At 47.7% G+C, this 22147-nt stretch overlaps 1 protein-coding gene across 1 annotated transcript; it reads right to left on the minus strand.

Moving 5' to 3' along the window:
- Nucleotides 1–1724: 1724 nt before the first annotated feature.
- PLA2G2D (phospholipase A2 group IID) lies at nucleotides 1725–9449 on the minus strand. Its single transcript, XM_090268713.1, has 4 exons — nucleotides 9348–9449; nucleotides 6206–6350; nucleotides 5222–5328; nucleotides 1725–3931 (listed from the first exon to the last, which is right to left on the minus strand). Exons 1-4 carry the CDS (start codon nucleotides 9382–9384, stop codon nucleotides 3780–3782), a joined length of 441 nt encoding a protein of 146 aa, XP_090124839.1. The 5' UTR covers nucleotides 9385–9449; the 3' UTR covers nucleotides 1725–3779.
- Between the last annotated feature and the right edge of the window lie 12698 nt (nucleotides 9450–22147).

Raw genomic sequence — 22147 nt, forward strand, 5'->3', positions numbered from 1 at the left:
CCCCCACGTTCCAGATGCGGAACCCTGGATCCAGGTGACCGAGGATCGGCTCAGCCAATGGTGGGAAGGGGCTCCATGCGGGAGAAAGTGCTCCAAACTTGAGCACTATTATTATTCTTGGTAAATCACTCACCAGCCCTCTACCCAGGTTTCCTGCCTTGCCACACCCAACCTCACCTGCTCATCCCTGGGCGTGGCTATTCTCCCCCTCAGGGGCACCCAGGGCTGAGTCACCCACTGTCCCAGTAAGCAGTGTGGGAGGTAGGGTGAGACATGGCCCTGGATCCAGAGATACCTCAGTTCAAATCCCAGCCCTGCCACTTATCAACAAGTGACTCATCCTCAAGTTTCAGTTTCTGCAACTTGAAAATGCAGATGACAATGCCCCGAGGGAGGGTAGAGGAGTAGGTAAGTGGGCATCACAGCTGTTTAATAATCTCTCTTCTGCCCCTCACCCACTGGCGTCCCTTTACAGAACCCTACCTCAAGGGAACAGGAAGCTCAGTGACTGTATCCTTCTGTCTACTTCCTGCATCCAAGGGTATGTGAGAGATGGGGCAGAGAACAGAAGGTGCCTCTGGGTCTCTCCTTCCTTGTGCCTCTTATCTAATGCCAGTGATTGGAAACCGGCCCAGAGTGAGAACTCTCGGGGGTGTCAGGTCTTGCCTTACTTCAGGGACTCAGTTCTGGCTGTCCTGACACCCCATCTGCCTATCCCTCCTCTTGGTCCAAAGTCCCATGTTTTCACCAACCTGGAAGTCATTCATTCATTCACTCATTCATTCATTCAACAAATACCTACTGATACCTACTATGTGATCACCAGACGCTGCACTAGGTGCTCAGCTCACTGAGGGGAGCAGTACAGACACAGCCCTGCTCCTGTCCCAGCCCAGGGCTTGCCCACCCAATACCAATCCCATCAACAACCCCGACAGCCCCCATTTTAGCAGCTGCTCACCCCTCGGAGACACTGATCCTATCCATTCTCAGAGGTAAATAAATCCTGAGGCATCTTAACTGACCAGGGTAATCATTGGGGCCACCTTGCTTTAGGGTGACCAGTCCTGAGCAGAAATCCGCTGGGGGGGGGGGTCGTGGTAGAGACACAAAAGCAATAGCACTTTCTCTGCTGGATGCTGTCATGTCCTGCCTTGAGGTCTGGGTCACGGCTGCCATCTTGGAGCCAGGGGCAGCCATCCAGAAGGCAAAGCCAACACTTGAGGGTGGCCAGCCAGGGGCAGGGGAGAAACCAGGGGCTGATGCCCTCACCAAGAGACTGAAGAGCCACCTCTCCCCTGGACTTATTGTCATATAAGGTCATAAATGCCCTCATTGTTGAAGCCTGTTGAGTCACAGTTATCAGCCAGAAGCTTCCTGATTAGTACAAACGGGGTGGGGTGTAAGGGAACAGAATGGGAAGGGCCTGGGATGGGATCCTGGCTCTGGCTTTTGCTGGTTGTGGGACCTCAGGAGGTTCCTGTCCCTATTCTGAGTATCAGGTTGTTCAGTTGTAAAATGGGAATAAGTGCCCATAGCTGCCAACATTGATGTTGTCAAAGTCACAGAGCCTGGAACATGGAACGAGTAGAGTGACCAGCTCTTGAGCTTGAATCAATTGGACCTCATGCCTCAGGATCTAATGCACACAGCTTACAGACATGCAGAAGAGAGAGAGGAATTGGGTGGAAAGAGGGAAACATTGATGAACTACATTCTCCTGATCTATCTTGGGAGTGACTTCAGATTTGGTTACTACATAGCAATCACAATAATAACACAGTTAACATTTAAAGAGGGATTACCACGTGCCAGGCACTGTGCTACAAGCTTAGGCATTAATCTTGTTTCATACACTAACCTCATCTTATTTTTTTCTTAACTGCATTTATACTTCACACACAAGGAAACTGAGATCTCTCCTGGAAGGTCACATGGCTACTCAGTGGTATAACTAGAATTTGAACTCAGCACCTATAGTTCTTGGTTCCTATCATGCTACTTCACATAAGGCACTGAGCTTCACATAGAAGGAAAATTGCTGGGTCAGCTGTTTCACATATGTGTGTCGCAGGCTGGAGGTCATCGGTGGCTCCAGGTACCCCAGCCCTGTCACTGGAGATATGGCTAGTCACATATGAATGACAGATTGTGGATTCTTATATGAGAAAGCTATCCATTTATCCATCATCCGTACATCCATCATCCATCCATCATCCATCCATCCAAAGTCAGTTTCCCTGGAAGCTAAGCCTGAGATGAGGATTCTTGTGCAAGTGAAGGATTTACTTGAGGAAGTGCTCTTGGAAGAAACCTGTAAGGGAACAAGGAAAACAGGACAGACCAAGGAACAAAGCAGGCAAAGAGGCGGTTCCAGATGTCTCTCCTCAGCCTGACCCCCGGAGAAGCTCTTAGACAGGCAAGGTGCCACCCAGATGGTCTTGCACAGGCAGGGTGGGGGACAATTATACTCTCCATGGTATCATATTCCACACTCATTGGTTAGAGATAATGGGGTGGGGGTGGGGGGATGGGCAAGGTAGCTCCCAGCCGACAAGGTCACTCCTTAAGAGAAGTGAGGCAGCTGTGAGCCCTTCACAGCCAACATCTGGCTTAGCTGGGGAACCAGGCCAGGAGGGGATCTGAGTGGGACACCATCAACATCTGCCGCAATGTCCCTCTATCCGTTATGGGCTCATTCAATCAGTAAGCATTAATTGGGCACCCATGATGTGGAGGAGCAGAACAAACAAAGATGTGACCGCCATGGCCCCCGTCCTCCGGGACCTACAGTCTAGTTGGGAGAGATCAGAGAAGTCCAGACAACGATACACCACTCAAGGTCAAGTTTGGTAGATGGCAGACCCAACAAGTGCTTTGGGAGCTCAGAGGAGGGAGCGAGGCCTTGGAGCTGGGGAGGGATCCTCCGGGGAGATGGCCTTGGAGCCACCTGGGGAGTCTTAGTTAGCCACCTGGAGACGGCCAGGGGAACATTTCTGCAGAAAGCCCACCTGAGCAAAGGCCTGGGAGCAGGAAAAGAAAGAGAGCCTGGAGGACATACGGTGTGTGCTTGCGGGACTGGAGCAAGAGGAGGAGCAGGGGCTTCCCCCAGTCTTTCACTCCAGAGGCATTTACGGAGCCCCTTCTCAACACTGCTTTGGGCACCAGGGATGCAAAGGAGCCTGAGACAGGCCTGGGCCCCACCAACCAGGACCTCCGAGCCTAGTAGGGAGAGGGATATGGCGCCAGGCAGCGCAGGTCCCAGACTCCTGTGAGAGGTCCTATCCTGGGGTGTTGGAAAGCCTTAGGGTTTGAAGAGGCAGAGTCATGAGGACAGAAAGATCAGTGTTGCCCTTTAAAGAGGCTACTCGGCTGCAGTCTGGACAGTGTATCCGGAGGAGTGAGATGGGACGGGGAGGCCTGGTGCGTGAGTGGCATTGGCAGGGAGAACCTGCTACTCCTCCGCTCCCAGGTCCCGCCCCCACACCTGCTGCTTTGGCCCAAACACCAACCCCTGGGGCTCCCTGGCCTTGGCCTTTCCTGAGATCACAATCCACCCTGAATGGAGACACCTGCTGCCTAGGCTGGGAAGATTTAGAAGGTTCAAGAGGCAAAGTGGGTGGTAGGAAAGAAGCCGAGACACTCCCTCTTCCTGGGAGTGTGTTAAAGGAGCCAGGCTGGTTCAGGGGGTTAGCTGTCCCTGGAGCAGGGGTGTCAACAATCCTGTGGCACTTCCAAGGACACGGATGGGGGATGTGGGACAGCTGGGCAGGCTGCTCCTAGCACATAGGGCTTTGGCCCTTGCACCGGGACCTGGAGAGCCGGGCGAAGCGCAACTTCTTGTTGTAGGTGCCCACGGTGCGCTTCAGGCAGAAGGCCAGCTCCTGGTCACAGTCACACAGCTGCTGTTCACACCAGCTCCCTTTGTCAGCTGTGGGTTGGAAGAGGAGGGAGCTCATTGTCTACCCCTGCCTGAGACCAAGTCCGGGGTCCCTGGAGGGAACCTCGAAGGCACTACCGTCCTTGCTCGGCTTTCGGGTGTCCTTCCCAGCTGCTTTGACGCTAGCTGCGGGACCATGGGCGCGTACCATGACCTCCCCTTGCGGCATCGTGCCTTCATGTATTTATTCATCCACTCAATAAACAATTGAGCACCTATCCTGTGGCAGGCCCTGAGGGGACAGGACTGAACACAGCGGACCTGCGAGGTTCACACTCCCATGCGGGCAGGAAATATTTGCAAACCACAGAAATGAATATCACAAACTGTGCTCCATGGACCCAAGGGACAATGCCGGGGCTACAGGACAGTAAAACTGTGGGACAAGAGTCATTTGAGCTGGGCTTGGAAGGGTCTGCTCTCCCTATGGAAAGCCAGGAGGAAGGAGGGGGGTGTTCCAGGCAGATGGAAGAGCATGTGCCAAGACTCTGAGGCAGAAGGGACCACTGTACGTCTGTTTCATTTTCTGTAAAAGGGTGATGATGACGAAGTGCTGTCTCAGGGGCTGTTGTGAAAACTAAAGTAAGGAGACAAAGCACTCAGACCCTGGGGAGCCAGGGGCCAGGGTAGCTGGGATCCAACCCAGGCTCTGCTATTTGTAGCTGTGTGACCCCAGGTCAACAATTCTTCACTCAGTTTCCTTGTCTATACCATGGAGATAATCAGGGTGGGGCTGCCTCCTGGCTGGGCTGCTAGGAGGATCAATAATGATGAAAGTAGTGACAACCATATCAGCCGCCTGTGTCCTCTCCTGAGCATGTGCTCTGTAGCAGGTCTCTGTAAAGATCATTCTGTCTGTCCTCGTTCGAGTTCTTGAATTAACTATATGGGGTAGAATAGTGTTATCATCCTCAGTGTACAGATGAGGATACTGAGGTTTAGAGAGCTGAACAATATGTTCAAGGTTACACAGTTGGTCAGTGATGGGTCTGGGATCTAAGCTGAGGTGAGCTAGCCTTCTAGATCCTAAAGAGGTCAAAGCCCCTATTGGACCTCTCCACACTCCTGCCCCCATTGGGCCTCTCCACACATCCCCACCCATTGGACCTCTCCACTCTCCTGCCTGCATTCCTGCCATTCGTCCATGACCCAGCTACTGCCACTGGACATGTAAGAAAAACAGAGAGGTTGAGTAGCTTGTGCATCATTGCACAGCATATAAAGGCAGTGAGTGCCAGAACTCCCTTCCTCAGTCCCCAGTCCTGAGGTCCAGGTACTCACAGCACTGGATGGCCCCCTGAGAAAAGTTGTACTTGTAATGGTCTGTATGGTAACGGCAATGGTGGAACTTCAGGTGACTATAGCAGCAGTTATGAGTATGGCAGCACCTGGAGGGAGAGGACAGGAGGTGGGACAGGGAGCACAGACACATGGCTCCTTAGCTGGCTCGGGTCTTTGGTAACCTCTGCCCCAGAGGAGAACCTGGACCCCCTGGAAAGAGTCAAGGCCTCCAGGGTTCTGGCCTTCTTCATGATCATGCTAGCTAACCTTTACTGAGTGGTTGCTAGGTCCCAGGTATTTCCCTATGAATTCTCTCTTAATCTTCACCACTACCCTATGACAGGGGCACCAGTATTATCTTCATGTCATAGGTGAGGAAACTGAGACTCAGGTCAAGCCGCTTGGCCAGGGTCACAGAGCCTGTAGGGGTGGGTCAGGGAAGTGACCTGGGCCTGGTGCCAGCTTGCATCTCTCCTTTGGTGGATTCCCAGGGTTGTGGCCAAGATCAGATGAGATAATGGCTAAAAGAGGTGGGACTTCTTAAAAACACTGCAATGGCAGCAGGCAGTGGGTGTGGTTATTTATCCTAAATAGATTAGGGATTGGGAGTGTAAGGGGGGTGTCTTCAGAGACTTTGGGGAACCCTTTAGAAGGCAAGCTCCGGGAAGGCAGGGGCTGTATCGGAGCTCAGCAGAGTTCCCAGCACACAGTACAGAACAAATTCACAGGATGAATAAATGGGTGGAAGAAGGTAAAGGGGGGATAAATGGGGATGGAGGGAGACTTGACCTGAGGTGGTGAACACACAATACAATATACTGATGATGTGTTGTAGAATTGCATGCCTGGAACCTATATGATTTTATTAACCAAAGTCACCCAATAAATTCAATAAAAAGGAAATGACTAGAGAGGACAGGAGAGGGTCCTGGGGTGCAGGAAGAACAAGATTGCCACCTGTGGGCCCGTCTGCGAAGGGTTTACCTATCCGTGTCATCTAGAGGTGTGCCTTTGCCACCAAGTCCACAGTGACAGCCGTAGGGCCAATAGGAGGTGATGGATGTCTTCCCAGTCACTTGTTGGACCATCTTTTTCAGGTTCAGAATCCCACCCTGGGTTGGAGTCACACCTGCCAAGAAGCCCAAGAACAAGGGGAGGACATGAGTCCCAGGGGAGGTCAGTGGACCCCAGGCCTGGCACCTCTGCTTTATCCAGACCAAACAAATGACCTTGGATAATAAAATGACAACAGCCACTATGGCTATTAAAGCTATAATGGCAGTGAGTGAGTGCTTGCTAAAGGTCTTTTCACATTGCAATTTATTGCCTCCCTCCACCTGATGAGATAAATACGAGTTTTTATAAATAAACTTGTTCTTTTGGTATATCCTAGATGTAGAAAAAAGTTGCAGTGATAGTCCAGAAAGTTCTCATAGACCCCTCACCCACTTTCCTCTAATGTTATTATCATCCTACATAATTGTGGTGTATTTATAACAACTAAGAAACCAACATTAGTATAATAATGTACTAATTTTAATTCCCATTTTAGAGAGGGGCAGACTGAGGCTCAGTGATGTGCTCCAGGTCACAGGAGCTGGTAAGTGGAGGAGCCCGGATGGACACCCAAGGCAGTTTGGTTTTATTCTCTGTCCCAGGCATTGAGGTCCCATTCAATAGCGGAAAGACTCACCCTGCCTCCAGAACTCCGCACTCCCCACCCCCAGTGCCACATTTGGTAGGGAAATTCACACAGTAAAAAGCATGCCTAGCTCTTCTGGGAGGCAGTGTGATATAGAAATCAATGATTTTCATGGATAGTTTTCATTTCAGTCATAATAGCTTCTGGTTAGAATTGACCATAAGGGAAATTAATTTTATTGCGATAGAGCAATGCATTATGATGAGTTAGAAGAAATGAAATATATGAAGTCAATGAATTCAAGGGAGAGTTTGGAAGAAAGAGACAAAATAAGGGGACTGAAATGTACGTGTGTGCCATCTCGACAGATAGAGTCGAGCGTCTCAGGGAGACTGGGGGCGACCCCAGTTATAGAGCTCCCAACCCCCAGATAAATGATGTTATAATAAAAGCTTCTCATGAAACAAATTAAATAGTATGTCCAGGTGTGAGCCCCGCACTGGGGGAGGCCGGGGTGTGAAGGGCAGGTTGGGAGGGACTCATGCGGTCACAAGCAGGTGGCCTTGGGCTGCAGCTGAAAGTGACTGGTGGTGTCAGGTCTTTGCAGGCCCGTGGCGTCCCCAGTGTGTCCCCTCAATGTGGCTCCAGGTGTGTACAGATGTTAAAGAGAAATCTTGTAAACTTTGACCATAATGATGAATGATCACAGGCCCACAGTGCTAAGGAATCCAAAGACAACACATTGCAAAGAGAGAGACCACCCATCCACCGTGTGGGCCAACCAGGGACCTAATTCACAATATTGCTTTTTTTGGGGGGGGTGGGGGGGTGGGGGTGGTATACCTCCATCCCTCCTTCTACCCTAAATCTAGCCTTTTCCATCTCAGCTTAGAAAAACATTCACAAACCAGCTCACACCTGACCCATGCAGCTCTCCTTTGACAGGCGAGCCATCAATTCAGCTTTGATTCAGGATGCCTTTGGGTGGTCTCGTTCCTTCCAGTGTTATGGTGAGGCGAAGCCAGCCCTGGGAAACTGAGCAGTCCAGCCCGTGGCTATGAGGGTTGGTGGAACTGGCTGAGCTTCTCAGCAAGTCCTGTCTTAGTAGCTTTCTCCATCCTTACCTGCCACCAAGGGAGATGAAGCCCCCTTTTCAAGGGTTCCCCACGGTGTTGGGGGGGCACTTGATGCATGTGCTGTGTGTTAAGGCATTGCTTCCTTAATTGTACTTACAATTTTATGATATATTTTCTCATTAAGCTCCTTCTGATAACCCCATGAAGAAAGTGCTATTGTGCCCATTTTACAGATGAGGATAGAGACAGAGAGGGTGGCTTGGCCAAGGTCATACTGCCAGGAGAGGGTAAGGCCAGTGTCTGAATCAGGTTTGTCTGTGTATTTTATCTCTATGCTGTGTTGCCTCTTTACATGGGAGAGATGAGTTTCTGTAGCTTGATTGCAATATTCCTGATGGTTTTCACGGTAACCCTGGAGATGTGTTCCTCTGGAGAATTTGGAAGTCCCAAGATAGCAAAAACCACATTTAAAATGCATCCTTTCTAAAATCACATACTTTTGAGATGGTCAGGGAACAAAAATGCCAGTTTGTTAGCAACCACATTTTTACATTTGATCTGCTAAAAATCGAATAGAAATTGCCCCATCTCCCACCAATAGTCCACAGAACGCTCTTCCCAGGTTCAAGGGAGATAATGAGCATGAATGTGTTCTAAAAATGTACATTTCTCTCCCTCTCTTTCTCCCTCCCTTCCCTGCTCTCTAAAAATAAATAAATAAAATATTTAAGAAACAAGAAGTCCTGGCTGGCATGGTTCAGTGGATTGAGTGCTGGCCTGGGAACTGAAAGGTCACTGGTTCAATTCCCAGTCAGGGCACATGCCTGGGTTGCAGGCCAGGTCCCAGTAGGGAGTGTGTGAGAGGCAACCAACTGATGTGTCTCTGACACATTGGTGTTTCTCTCCCTCTCTTCCCCCCCCTTCCCTGCTCTCTAAAAATAAATAAAATCTTTAAAATACATATACAATATAATCGATAAAATATACTTAAATATAAAAATAAAAAGATAAATAAAAAATAAAATAAAATACATACACAGGGCTGTGTCTATAGAAATGAGTGTTAGCATTCAGTCAAAGAGACAGGTGGAGAGATCCATTTCTGTAATTTTTGTCCAAAGTACCATAGGTGTCAGCTCCGCAGGCCCCTGGATCCCAAACCAGTAGTTTCTGGCATGCACAGCAGCCCGGAGGCATGCCGCCCAGCCTGGCCGCCCAGACCTCTCCGACCCAAGCCAGTGCTCTAGGACACTGAAGCTGATGATGGCTCTCTGCAAGGGGCAGCAGGCTGGGGGCTTGAGGGTCCGGGGCAGTGGGGATCAGAGCAGCAGCTCAGCCTAGGAAAAAGATGTAGGGCCTACCCACCTCCCTTCTTCCCTCCCCAGCTGTGGTTCTTGTCTCCACTCACCAGCAAGCACCACCAGCACGCACAGCAGAAGTCCCATGACGCCGGCCCAGAGCAGTGGCAGCAGCTGCTGGTGTCCCCTCCACGCAGGCAGCCCCTTATATAGATGCACCCCCACCCAGCTGAGCCTGGCCCTGCGTCTCCCCGTTCTGGCTCTTAAGGAGGCCACCTGGGCTCCTTCTGTTTCCTTCCTCTTTTCTGGCACTGGGGAATTTTATTTTTAAAAATGTTTTGATTGCAAAAGAAACAAATGTGCAGTGTAGAAGATTTGGAAGACATAAACAATAAGGGGAAATTAAGCATGCACCAGTATCGGTTTTCTGTATGCCCTTCTGGTTCTATTGTGTTCTTTCTCTATGTGTCTCTCCACACTTTTCCCTGACCAAATTAGGGAAATGTTATAGGTGGCACTTTGTAGTACTCTGTAGCCTCTCTTTTCACTTAGCAATATAACTTGAACATAGTTCTTTGTCGTTAAATATTCTTCTGCAGTAACATTTTGGAAGACGGCCTCGCATTCCATTATACAGCTGTGCCATTCATTTAATGAATCCCCTATTGATGGGCATATGGGTTACTGTTTGCTGTTCTAGATTGTACAGTGGTACATTGAAAGCGACCCTTGAGGCTAAATCTCAGTTCATGTCCAGAATTGTTGCTGTAGGAGCGATTCCTAAAGTGGACTTGCTGAGGCAAAGCACGTGCACAGTTGAAGGCAACGGACATGTGCTGACCACTTGCAGAAGGTCTGCCCAGTTCACATACGCGAATGCTAACGAACACACGGGGTGGATCCAGCCTAACTAGGGTGCGGGTGCTGGTGGCGGGACACACGGAGGCGTAACGGAGTGATGGTCTGCTACAAAGTCTCCACTGCTAACCCTTCAAGGTTTCAGGGAGAGTCCATAGGCAGCAGAAATCGGTTTTCGCCTCTGCCCCTTAGATGGCTGGTCCAGGACAGAGTGCCCAAGCTGATTGTTTTGCTGCCAGCTAATCAGTGCACCCAAAGAAATGCGCCAGTCAGAGCCACGGCAGGGAGTTGGCCTCTCTCTCCACTCTCTTCCTTCTCTCTTCTAAGTGTGATTTTTCCTTCGTTCCTTGACCCCGTCACCAACTGATCAGCTCATAGGTGAGAAAACACTCTGGACCCAAAATAATTAAACAGCAGGCAAAGTGGGTGTCTCTGGCATATTCTTTGGCACATCTCCCCGCTGTGTGCTCAACAGTCATTCCCTTGCACTCTCACCTGTGTAGGACCTTACCCTACAAGCAGTCTTCTAGATCTGGGCTCTTGATTGGGCATGGGGCTACCTCCCAGAGCTCCAGCTTCCCACGATCTGGCATCATTGGACAGGAGCAAAAGTAGCCAGGACCAGAAGGCTTTGTTGATTCCAGGAAGCCATGGTATTGATGCTGTAAAGAGACCTCAAAAAAGTTGTTCCGGACACCTCCAGAGGCCCCAAGGAACATCTGGAAGGCTGGGTTTGGAATCAGAAGGATGCAGTTCAAGGTCTGGCTCCTTCTCTTACCATCACTTCACCGCCATGAGCTGTGGATTCCACATTTGCAGGATGGGGACAATATGAGGACAACAGTCCTTCCTTCCTCTGTTGCTGTGGGGTCTAGAGATCGCATGCATACAGCACACTGCACCAAGCCTCACCCGTGGAGAGAATGCCATTACGACGACCACAGCATGGGTGACATAGTGTTATGTGGAGGTGAAGAGAATGGGAAGGTGGGAGTCAAAACTGGACAGTCTGGATTCCTAGCTGCTTCACCCAGAGCAACGTGCTCAGCAACGTGTCTTCTGTTTCCTCCTGTGTATACTAGGGGCGATGATAGTACTGACTTCATCACCTTCTTGTGGGATTCAACACAACAGTCTATGGATAGGGCGCAATCCATAGCTAGAGATGAGTGAGTGTTATTTATGGTTACTCCCATCATCATCATCTTCATCAGCCGCACCATCACTGCTTAAATAGAATGACCTTTTCTTCTGCAGTGTCTAATCTTCTGTTACTCCTGTTGACTGTATCCTTCAGCTCAGACTGTGTTTTTCCTCTCTAGTAATTTGATCTGGGACGTTCCATATCTTCTATTTTCTGTTTAACATGCACAAGCTTTCTTCTATCTTCTCACATATATAGAATATAGTTATAATAACTTCTAATGTCTGTCTCTACTAATGCTATTATTTGAGTCATTTCTGGGTCTCTATTGATTGATTTTTTTTTCTCACTATGATTTTTAAGGTCACCACTGCTCATTGTAATAGAAAGCACTATGATGGTAAAGCTTTGTCTATATTTTTATTATTCTATTTTTATTCTCACCCAAGGGCATGGTTGTTGATTTTAGAGACGGGAAGGGAGGGAGAGAAAGAGGGAGAGAAACATCAATGTGAGAGAGAAACATCAATCGGTAACCTCTCACAGGCACCCTGACTGGGGACCCAACCCTTCACCCAGGCATGTGCCCTGACTCAGATCAAAACTGCGACATTTTGGTTTATGGGATGGCGCTCCAACCAACTGAGGCAAACAGGCCAGAGCTTTGTCTATTTTTAAAGGGTGGTTTCTTTCAAGTAAAGTCCCACAAGTGAAATTGCTGGGTCAGGTGATAGAAATGTTTTTAAGCCTCTTCTTTTCCCTGAAGTCTGTAGAAATTCAGAAAACCCCTACTTCCACCTCCATCGACTTCTCATGAGTACATTGGGCCTGGTGGCTTTTTAGACTTTTCAGCAAGTCTGTGAGTTTTTACTTCCCTAGGAACAGTAGAAAAAAACACTTGATGATAGTGTTAGGCCACAATGCATCAAGATCTCCATGTGATGGGTGGGAAGGAGTGGGGGTGGGGGTGGGCTGAGATGCTGGAGTGCATATTCAATGAAGAAAAATTCCCATCTGCTGAGCCTCCACTGTGTGTCAGGCACTGGGTTGTTGTTGAATTTCACATCCACACCATCAGGGAGATACTTCTGTGTCCATTTTGCAGGTGAGGACACTGGAGCTCAGAGAGGTTAGCAACTTACATGCACAGCAAGTACGCAGCTGAGCTTGGGTTAGGACACAGGTCCGTCTGCCCCAGGCTGCCCTTACCAGGCACTGTTCTATGTGGTCCCACGTGGGCAAGGTAAGTGGTTACTGCCCTAACCCCATTCCACAGGCCTGTCATTGCACCTAGGGGCTCTGCTCTAATGTCCTGCCCTCCTGATGGAGATGGAGGTGGACATGAGTGTCAGAACATGGAGGCAGCTGGAATGCCCACCTGGACTTTTGACATATGCAAATGAGCAGTATGCAAATAATCCTAGTCCTAGCCCCTTCCATAGGAAATGATAATGGACTTCACTGGTTCTCAGAGGAAATGTTGAGAGACCTAGTCCAATAAATATGTTGGCTGGCCTGGTGGGAGAAAAGCAGGAAGATGTAAATGGCCTACTGGATATGTTGATAAGCATGCTCACCCTAACCGGAATGTGCGTTTGGCAAAGTGTGGAGACGGTGCCTGCAGAGGCTCAGGCAGGTGATTCTTATGGGCTTGCATGGGTGACGGGGAGTCCCCCTTCCCCCCTTCTCCCTCTTGTCCCCCTTTTCCCTGTTTCTGCTTCTCCCTCCCCCACCTCCCGTCCTCCTTCCCCCTCCCCCTCCCCTTCCCATTCTCCTTGCTCTTATGGGTCCTTGAGTCTTCTGGGAGTTTCCTCTTTGCTCCACCTCTCCTCCCTTTTCTCTCAATAAACCCATTGTTCAAACCTAGAGTGGTCTCTGGGTGATTACTCAGAGCAAGGTTACCTGACAATGAGAAAAGCAGGCAGAGCCTGGAAGTCTGCTTTCTCCAACCTCACTGCTGAAAAGAAAGAAGACCCCAAATCCTAAGAAATACCCCATGGGTGATAGCATGTCCTCTCGGCCAGTGGCCGGGTCCTCCCCTCGACCCAGCCCTTCCTGCGGAGCTCCATTTACCAGGACGGTCCTCCTGCCTGGACTCTCTCCATGATGAGACTGCCAGAGATGACGCCCAGAATTACTGAAGCTGCAGGATAAGGGGCAGGTGCAGGGAGCTGGGCTCCCGGGGGCTTCCAGCTTCATCTCTGATAGGCTCTGGCGGGGGAAGAGGAGGGAGAGAGAGGCCTGAGATTCCCTCGTGGGAGAAGGACCCACTTTCCTTCAGCTCCACCAACAGAACCAAGCAAGTGGATTGAACAACCGGAGACCCCCAACTGTGTCTCTGCTGCGAAATGGATACATGGTGGCAGAACCACACAGGATAACGTGTCGGTGAACCACAACAACACACAAACGTGGAAAAATCTCACGTAGTGGGGACCCACAAAAGCCAAGAGGAACTCTGTTATTATGAACATTCCAACACAGCCAAACGACTTGTTCTTTTATTGTCCAAGTCAGGAAAGCAGGTCCCCACTGAGGGGGTGGGGACTGGATGGGGTTATGAAAGGAGGGCTTGGGGTGCTTTCTTAGACTGGGCATTGGTTACATTGGTGGGTTCATGTTGTGAAAATTCATCCAGCTATTTTAATTTGTGCATCTTCCTATGTACATCATACTTCTACAAATGTGAGTGACGATGATAAAAGGGAATGGGCAGAGGGAAGTACTTCCCATAGCCTTCTAGATTATGAACTGCAGTTGTGTGACAGAAAGAAAACCCAGCTTTGATATCAGATAGACCCGGGTTCCAATTCCAGCTTAATAGTGGCACTGCCTTGATTCTATTAGATCATCTCCCTGAGCCTCAGTTTTCCTGTCCAAAATATGGGGCCAATGGCACATCCCCTGATGGCTTGTCACAATCACAGGTAGAGTGATTGGTGGTCAGTTAATGCATGGGACCCGGTGACCCCTCCTCCCAGGAGGAAAGAGGCCAAAGTTCTGACCAAAGCAAGAAGCTGGGTAAACCGGCCTCTGCCCACACCGCAGACGCAGAGACTTCTGCTTCTAACTGATACAGAGCTGGTCACTCACAGCAGAGCGATTTCCCCTTTGACCTCTCCGTTTACTCAGAGTGACCCAAGCTCAGCCTAGTGACCACAGAATGCTCTTTCCAGATTGTGCCACAATAGCCACACCCAGCAGCTTTGACACTGTCAAGGCTTGATAGTTCTTGCTTTGTCCTCAGACCTGGTCTTGCCCCCTGCTGCCTTCCTCAAGGCCACGCACGTCCTGCTGGGAGGCAGCAGCACCCGGGTGGTAGGAGGAGGCCTGGGGGCCACGCAGACCTAACCTGCATCCTGGCTCCCCGTCTGTTTTCTCATCTGTTAAACGGGGTGGAGGGAAATGAGAAGGCCCAACTAGTGGGGTTCTTGTGACAATGCTGAGACAGGGGGCCTCTACCACGCTTGGCTTGTGAACAGTGAGCGCTCAATCATGGTAGTTGGTGGGAGACAAAGACCACACTTCCAAGAAATCTCACAGCAGCCCAGCACATGCTGGGCATTTCCTGAGCACACAGTGGGTGCTGGCTTCCCAGGCAGACCCTGCATACTGGGCAGGGTGCAGAGAGGAGGGAGCAGGACAAGTCCCTGCCCGCTGGGAACTTCAGGTGTCCCAGCCATCTGCATTTGAGCTGATTGAAAACTGGGCTGGGCAGACCTCTGGTGCCCATCTGGCCAGTGTGGGTGGGGGCTTCGTGCCAATTTGCACAAGGTGAGCTGATCTGCCCGAGAAGTCAGAATGTGGGGGATGACTGTGGACCCCAAGGCATCTGTCTGGTTTTACATCTAGGTCTATGATCCGTTTTTAATATTTATTTTTAAATTGTTTGGTAAAGCACACATAACATTTACCATCTGAGCCACCTTTGAGTGTACAGTTCAGTGGCATTAAGCGTATCCACACTGCTGGGCAGCCATCTCCACCGTCCACCTGCAGAACCCTGCGTCTGGCAAACTCTTGTTCCCCCTCCCGGCTCCTGGCAACCGTTATTCTGCTTTCTGTCTTCATGAATTGGACTGCTCTAAGCTCCTCATATAAGTGGGATCATGCAGTATTTGTCCTTTTATGACTGGCTTATTTTACTTAACATAATGTCCTTAAAGTTCATCTATATGACACATATGACAATTTTCTTTCTTTTTAAAGTTGGATAACATGATCCATTAAAAAAAGTTTCCCTGAAATACAATTTGCATACCAGACCATGTAGTTATTTCAAGTGTGTAATTCAATGTGACTTTTGTATATTTACAGTTATGCAAACATCACCACGATCTAACTTTAGAACATTTTCAACAGCCGCCAAAAGAAACCCTCCCCGTTAACAGTCACCGCCATGCCTTGGCCATCTACTCATCTACTTTCTGTCTCTATAGATTAGCCTGTTTATTTTACATAAGTGAGATCACATATTATGTTGCGGCCTTTTTATATAAATGCAATTGTTTATATACCTTTCATATAAACAAAATCATATCACTATACGGCTTCTTTAGTTTAACATGTTTTCAAGCTTCATCCGGGTTATAGCATGTAACATTTCATTCCTTTTAATTGTTGAATAATATTTCGTTGTAGAGCTATACTGTACCACATTTGATGTATCCACCCCTCAAGTGGTGGACACTTTTTTCCCCTCCACTTTTTTAATTGTCATGAATAATGCTGCTGTAAACCTGTGTGTGCATTTTTTGTATGGATGCATGTTTTCATTTCTCTCTGGTATATACCTAGTAGGGGAATTCTTTGGGTCACATGGTAACTGCATGCTTCACACTTTGAGGGACTGCCAACTGTTCTCCAAAGTGGCTACACCTTTACTATTTGACCAGCAATGTATGAGGCTTCCAGTTTCTCCACATCATCACCAACATTTGTTATCATTTGTCTTCTTCTTCTTTTTTTTTTCATTATAGCCGCTCTAATGGATGTGAAGTGGTATCCCATTTTGGTTTTGATTTGCATTTCCCTAATAACTAATGACATCTTTTTCATATGTTTATTGGTCATATGTTTATCTTCTTTGGAGAAATGTCTATTCAAATCCCTTGCCTGTTTTTAAATTGGGCTGGTATCTTTTTACTGTTGAGCTGCACAAGTTCTTTATATATTCTGGATACAAGTCCCTTATCAGACATGATTTGCATGTATTTTTCTCCCATTCTGTGGGCTGTCTTTTTACTTTCTTGATGATATAGTTTGCAGGGAAAAGTTTTTAATTTTGATGTTCAATTTATTTTTTTGGGGGGGGTGGGGGTTGTCCTTAGTGCTTTTGTTGTAGTATCTAAGAAACCATTGCCTAAACCAAGATCACAAAGATTTACCCCTTTGTTTTCTTCAAAGAGTTTTATAGTTTTAACCTTACATTCAGACCTATCACTCATCTTTTTTTAGAGTAACTTTTTTATTTTTTAAATTTTTAAATGTATTGATTATGCTGTTACAGTTGTCCCAGTTTTACCCCCTTTGCCCCCCTCTGCCTGCTACCCCCTTCCCTCCAGCAATCCCCCCACCCTTAGTTCATGTCCATGGGTCATCGTGCATGTAAGTTCTTTGGCTTCACTCTTTCCTATTTTATATCATTATTTTGTTCCTACCAATTATCCTTCTTTTTTTTTTAATTTTTGATTAATTTATTGTTTTTCTATTACAGTTGTCCCACTTTTTCCCCAATGCTCCCCCCCACCCAGCCCACCCCTTCTCCCACAGTCAATCCCCACCTCGTTGTCCATGTCCATGGATTATTTATACTAGTTTCTTTATTAAACCCTTCCCCTACTTACCCCCTCTTTTCTCCCTCTCCCCGTCCCCCTGGTAACTGTTAGTCTGTTCCTTGTTTACATGCCTCTGGTTCAATTTTGCTCATTTGTTTGTGTTGTTCATTAGTTTCCTATATTAGGTGACATCATATGGTATTTGTCTTTCATTGCCTGGCTTATTTCACTAAGCATAATTTTCTCTAGTTCCATCCATGTTGTCACAAATGGTAGGAGTTCCTTCTTCCTTTCTGCTACATAGTACCCCATTGTGTAAATGTACCAGTTTTTTGATCCACTCATCTGCGGATGGGCACTTAGGCTGTTTCCAGCACTTGGCTATTGTAAATAGTGCTGCTATGAACATAGGGGTGTGTAAGTTCTTTTTAATTGGGGTTTCAGGATTCTCCAGGTATAATCCTAGCAATGGAATCGCTGGTTCAAAAGGAAGTTCCATTTTTAGTTTTTTGAGAAAATTCTATACTGCTTTCCACAGCGGCTGCACCTGTCTGCGTTCCCACCAGCAGTGCAGTAGGGCTCCCGTTTCTCCACATCCTCGCCAGCACTTGTTGTTTGTTGATTTGTTGATGATGGCCATTCTGACTGGTGTAAAGATCCCATATCTATGATTCTGTTCCTATTCTGGTTTGCTTAATTGGATTTTGTTTTTATTTTTTAGATTCAGTTGTTGATAGTTGTGTTTGTTGTCATTTTAACGCTCATAATTTTGATCTTCTTTTTCTTAAGTAAGTCCCTTTGACATTTCATATAATAATAGCTTGGTGATGATGAACTCCTTTAGCTTTACCTTATCTGAGAAGCACTTTATCTACCCTTCCACTTTAAATGATAGCTTTGCTGGATAGAGTAATCTTGGTTGTAAGTCCTTGCTTTTCATCACCTTGAATACTTCTAGTGAGGCCCTTCTTGCCTGCAAAGTTTCTTTTGAGAAATCAGCTGATAGCCTTATAGGCACCCCTTTGTAGGTAACTCTCTGCTTTTCTCTTCCTGCTTTTAAGATTCTCTCCTTTGCTGAAATTATTTTATGACTAGTTAACTTGCCTTATGTAGGACTCAACAGAATATTGTTTACGGAGACATGAAGGCCTAGAAATAAAATACAAAATTATAAAAGTAAAAAAATAAAAATTTCTCTCTTTATCTTTCACCTTTGGCTAATTATGATGTGTCCTGGTGTGGTCCTTTTAGCTTGTTTGGGACTTTCTGTGCTTCCTGGACTTGTATGTCTATTTTCTTTGCCAAATTTGGGGAGTTTTCCTTCATTATTTTCTCAAATAAGTTTTCAATTTCTTGCTCTTCCTCTTCTCCTTCTGGCGCCCATATGGTTCGGATGTTGATACATTTAAAGTTGTCCCAGTGGTTCCTATGCCACTTCTCATGTTTTTCAATTCTTGTTTCCTCATTCTGTACTGTTTGACTGTTTTTTTCTTCCTTATGTTCCAAGTCATTGATTTGAACGCTGGTTTCCTTCCCTTCACCATTAGTTTTGTGTAGATTTTCCTTTGTTTCATTTAGCATAGCCTTCACTCTTTCCCTTATGCATTTGCCATACTTAAGCATATCTGTCAAGTCTGTGAGCATCTTTATCACCAGTGTTTTGAATTCTATGTCTGTTAGGTTGGTTACCTCCTCGTCTGTTAGGTTGGCTATCTCCTTGTCGCTTGGTTCTCCCACTGGAACCTTGATCTGTTCCCTCTTTTGGGTCATGCTTCTCTGTCTCCTCATCTTGACAGGCTCCTGTGTTTGTTTGTCTCTGTGTCTTAGGTAGAGCTGTTGCTCCTGTTACATTGTAAGGGGCGGAGCCTTAGGAATTCGTCAGTACAGGGCGACCTGTTTCACCATGTTGTGGTGCTGTATGTGGGAGAGGGGCCTGAGAGGGAACAATGCTGTTTGCTCAGTACTCACCTCTTTTCCAGGCACTTCTCCCACTTCCGTATGGGACTGGCGCCTCTCTAGCTGTTGCCCTGGCCATCGTTCCAAGAGTGGGTGGGTCTGTGGATGTTCTAGGACCATGGGGGCCCTTTAAACAAGTGGACTCTGCTGAGAGACTGGCAGTTTCTTCCTCTGCCCAACCCACCTGGTTTGCACAGTCAGAAGCAATGAGGCTTGATTTTCCTCAGTGCTGGGACTGTGAGCTGCTTGATCTTGTCTGGTCTGGTGCTGGGAGCGCTCCCCAGGTGTCCCTCCTGACATTTTAAAATGTATGACTGCGCTTTCCGCCAGCCTGTCACCACTGCTGCTGCTGCTGCCACCACACCATGTCCTTTCTGCCCCGGCTTCACCCCTCCTACCTGTCTGGATGAGTATTTCTTCTTTATACCTTTGTTTGTTGGACTTCCATGCAGCTCAATTTTCTGGAACTTCTGGTTGTCTCTAGTTTTGAGGCAGTTGTATTCCTTCTTAGTTGTGGATATTGGTTGATTTTTAATGTAAAGTCAACATTTTATTCCTAGGACAGCCAAACTTGGTCATGGTATATTTTCCTTTTCCTATATAGGAGTGGGCAAAAGTAGGTGAATAATAATAATTAATAGTACAATAGTTAATAAGTACATACTAACGTAAGAATAAATTCTGTATTTCATGTACTCACAACTGTAAATCTACTATTGCCCATCTATATATTGTGAGGCTTTTTTTCGGGGGGGGGTTAACATTTTAGTAAGAATTTTTGCATCTGTGTTCATGAGGGATATTAGCCTGAAGTTTTATTTTCTTGTAATGTCTTTATCTGGTTTGGGTATCAGAATCATGGTGCCTTTATGAAATGAGTTTGGAAGCATTTCCTCCACTTAAATATTCTGGAAGAAATGGGTATTATAAGGTGAACCAGAAATTTATATATTGAAGCTCCAACCCCTAGTGTCTCATATATTTGTAGATAGGGCTTTAAAGAGGTTAACATGAGGCTATCGGTGTGCGCCCTGTTCTAACCTGCCTGATGTCTTTATAAGAGAAAATTTGGACTCACAAAGAGATAAGAAGAATGTTCGGGCACAGGGGAAAGACCATGTGAGGGCAGGGAGAAGGAGGCCATCGGTAAGCCAAGCCGAGCGGCCTCAAAATGAAACCAAACCTGCCAGCACCTTGATCTTGGACTTCCAGCCTCCAGAACTGTGAGAAAATAAATGTCTATACTGTTTAAGGCCCCCCTCCCCTCCGTGTGTGGCATATTGTGTTGGCAGCCCTAGCAGTTTAATTCAGTTGGTATTATTTCTTCCTTAGCTATTGGATTGAATTCACCAGAGCAGTGAATCCTGGACCTGAAGTTTATTTATGAGAAGGTTTTAAATGACATATTCAATTTCTTTAATAGACATAGAGCTATTTCCAGTTGAATGAGTTTGTGTCTTTCAAGGAAATTGACTATTCCATCTAAGTTATTGGTACTGTCTTACATTCATTTTAATACAGAAAGTGACAAGTACTAAAATAAGAGCATCAGTTATTCCACTGCCTAAAAATAACCTTTATTAATGTTTTGCTGTAGCTCCTTCCAGATAATTTTTATACATATGCTCATCAACCCCTTCAAGCACCCCCCTTTTTGTTTTCACAAAATTGCTCTTTTCCTTCATATCCAGGGTCTTGTTTTTTGTATCATCAAATCTTTAAAAACGTGATTGTGAATGGTTGGTTAATAACTTGCTTAACTAACCCCTCAGCTTAACTTGCTCCTGATGTGGGGGATACACCATATAAAACACCATAGTCAGTATCTTTTTCATCTGTCTCTGGGGATAAGTCAGGTTGGCATCTTGATTTACAGTTCCAGAGTGGAATTACTGGATTAACCAGTTTATTACTGACTTCTGGTATTGAGCACCTTGTGCTCGGTAGTGGGGAGGGTGGGGAAGGGGAAGAGCTGGCTCTCCCCTCATCCCCCCACCTCAGGGGCTTGCCCTCTGCAGATCAGCCCAACCAGCACATCTAGTGAGACTGCGAGATGAGACAGACTGTGGCTACAGGGCTGTTAGGAGGCCCGCAGGGGTCCCCCACTCCCGCTGCGGCCTCCTTGGCACAGATCTAAGTGACTCTAGGTTACCTACAGGTCGGAGGCTTTATCTTCCATGTGTGGCTTGTAATGGGTTGGCCTCCCTTCTTAGTTCTTCCTCCTTTGGCATGAAGCACATGCAAAAACGAAGCAAAACTGAACCACACTGTGTGCAGACAAGGGAAGGCAGCTTCCTCCTCCCACCGCGTTCAGTCCTCAGGGAGCGCCAGTCTGACCAGGCAGGTCCTGTCTGTCCCCCAGGAGCCCTCAGGCTTTGGAGGAAATAAAGTCCCCTGTTCTCCGTGAGGTGTCAGGATCTACACATCAAAACATGTCCAGGCACCTACCTACAAAGGAGCGTATCAGAAAGGGCAAATGAATGCCTTCCCATGGAGGGATGTGTGACTGGATGCAGCGGGGTTTTTCTAGACCTTCTGGGAAGGAGAAGGGCCTGGACCCATGGGGAGGGAGTTGAGCAGAGGAAGAATGGGGGCTGGGAGGGATGGGAGGGATAGGTGGCACTGGCTGGCCAGCTGGTGCGGTAGAGCCCCAAATAGATAGAGAAGGTCTCTTCAGTCTCTTGTCAGCAACTTTGGGGACATTGGGGGAGAAGGACCAATGTGAAGGTGGGGGGTTATTTGGAGTTGTGATTTCCCCCTGCCCCTTGTTCCCTCCCCACAGCCCCAGTTCACCCCAAAACTGGAGAAGGAGCCTTGGCCTGGCAACACTCTGGTCCTTCTCGGAGCATCTACCCCTTGCCCACATGGCACAACACCGCCATCTGCCCGCAGAGCTCTCTCTCGGTGAAGACTGGTGACAGCCAGTCTACAACTGAGCACACAGAGGCCAGGGTCTCAGAGCCACACTCTGGGGGTACTGGGGTTAGAGTCCCATCAGTGGGACCACACCAGCCTCCAAGGGTTCCCCAAGCCCCAGGTCCCTCTGCTTCTCTTCTGCCCGCCTTTCCCCCACACATGCCACCCCCTAACAGGAGGCACATGGCACCGACTCCCCAGCCACTAGGCTCTCAGCCAAAAGCAATGGAGTCCCCTAAGGCACATCTGTAACGTCTGA

This window comes from Furipterus horrens, unplaced genomic scaffold (assembly GCF_987537825.1).
Source record: "Furipterus horrens unplaced genomic scaffold, mFurHor1.1.pri manual_scaffold_3, whole genome shotgun sequence".
Classification (NCBI taxonomy): Eukaryota; Metazoa; Chordata; class Mammalia; order Chiroptera; family Furipteridae; genus Furipterus; species Furipterus horrens.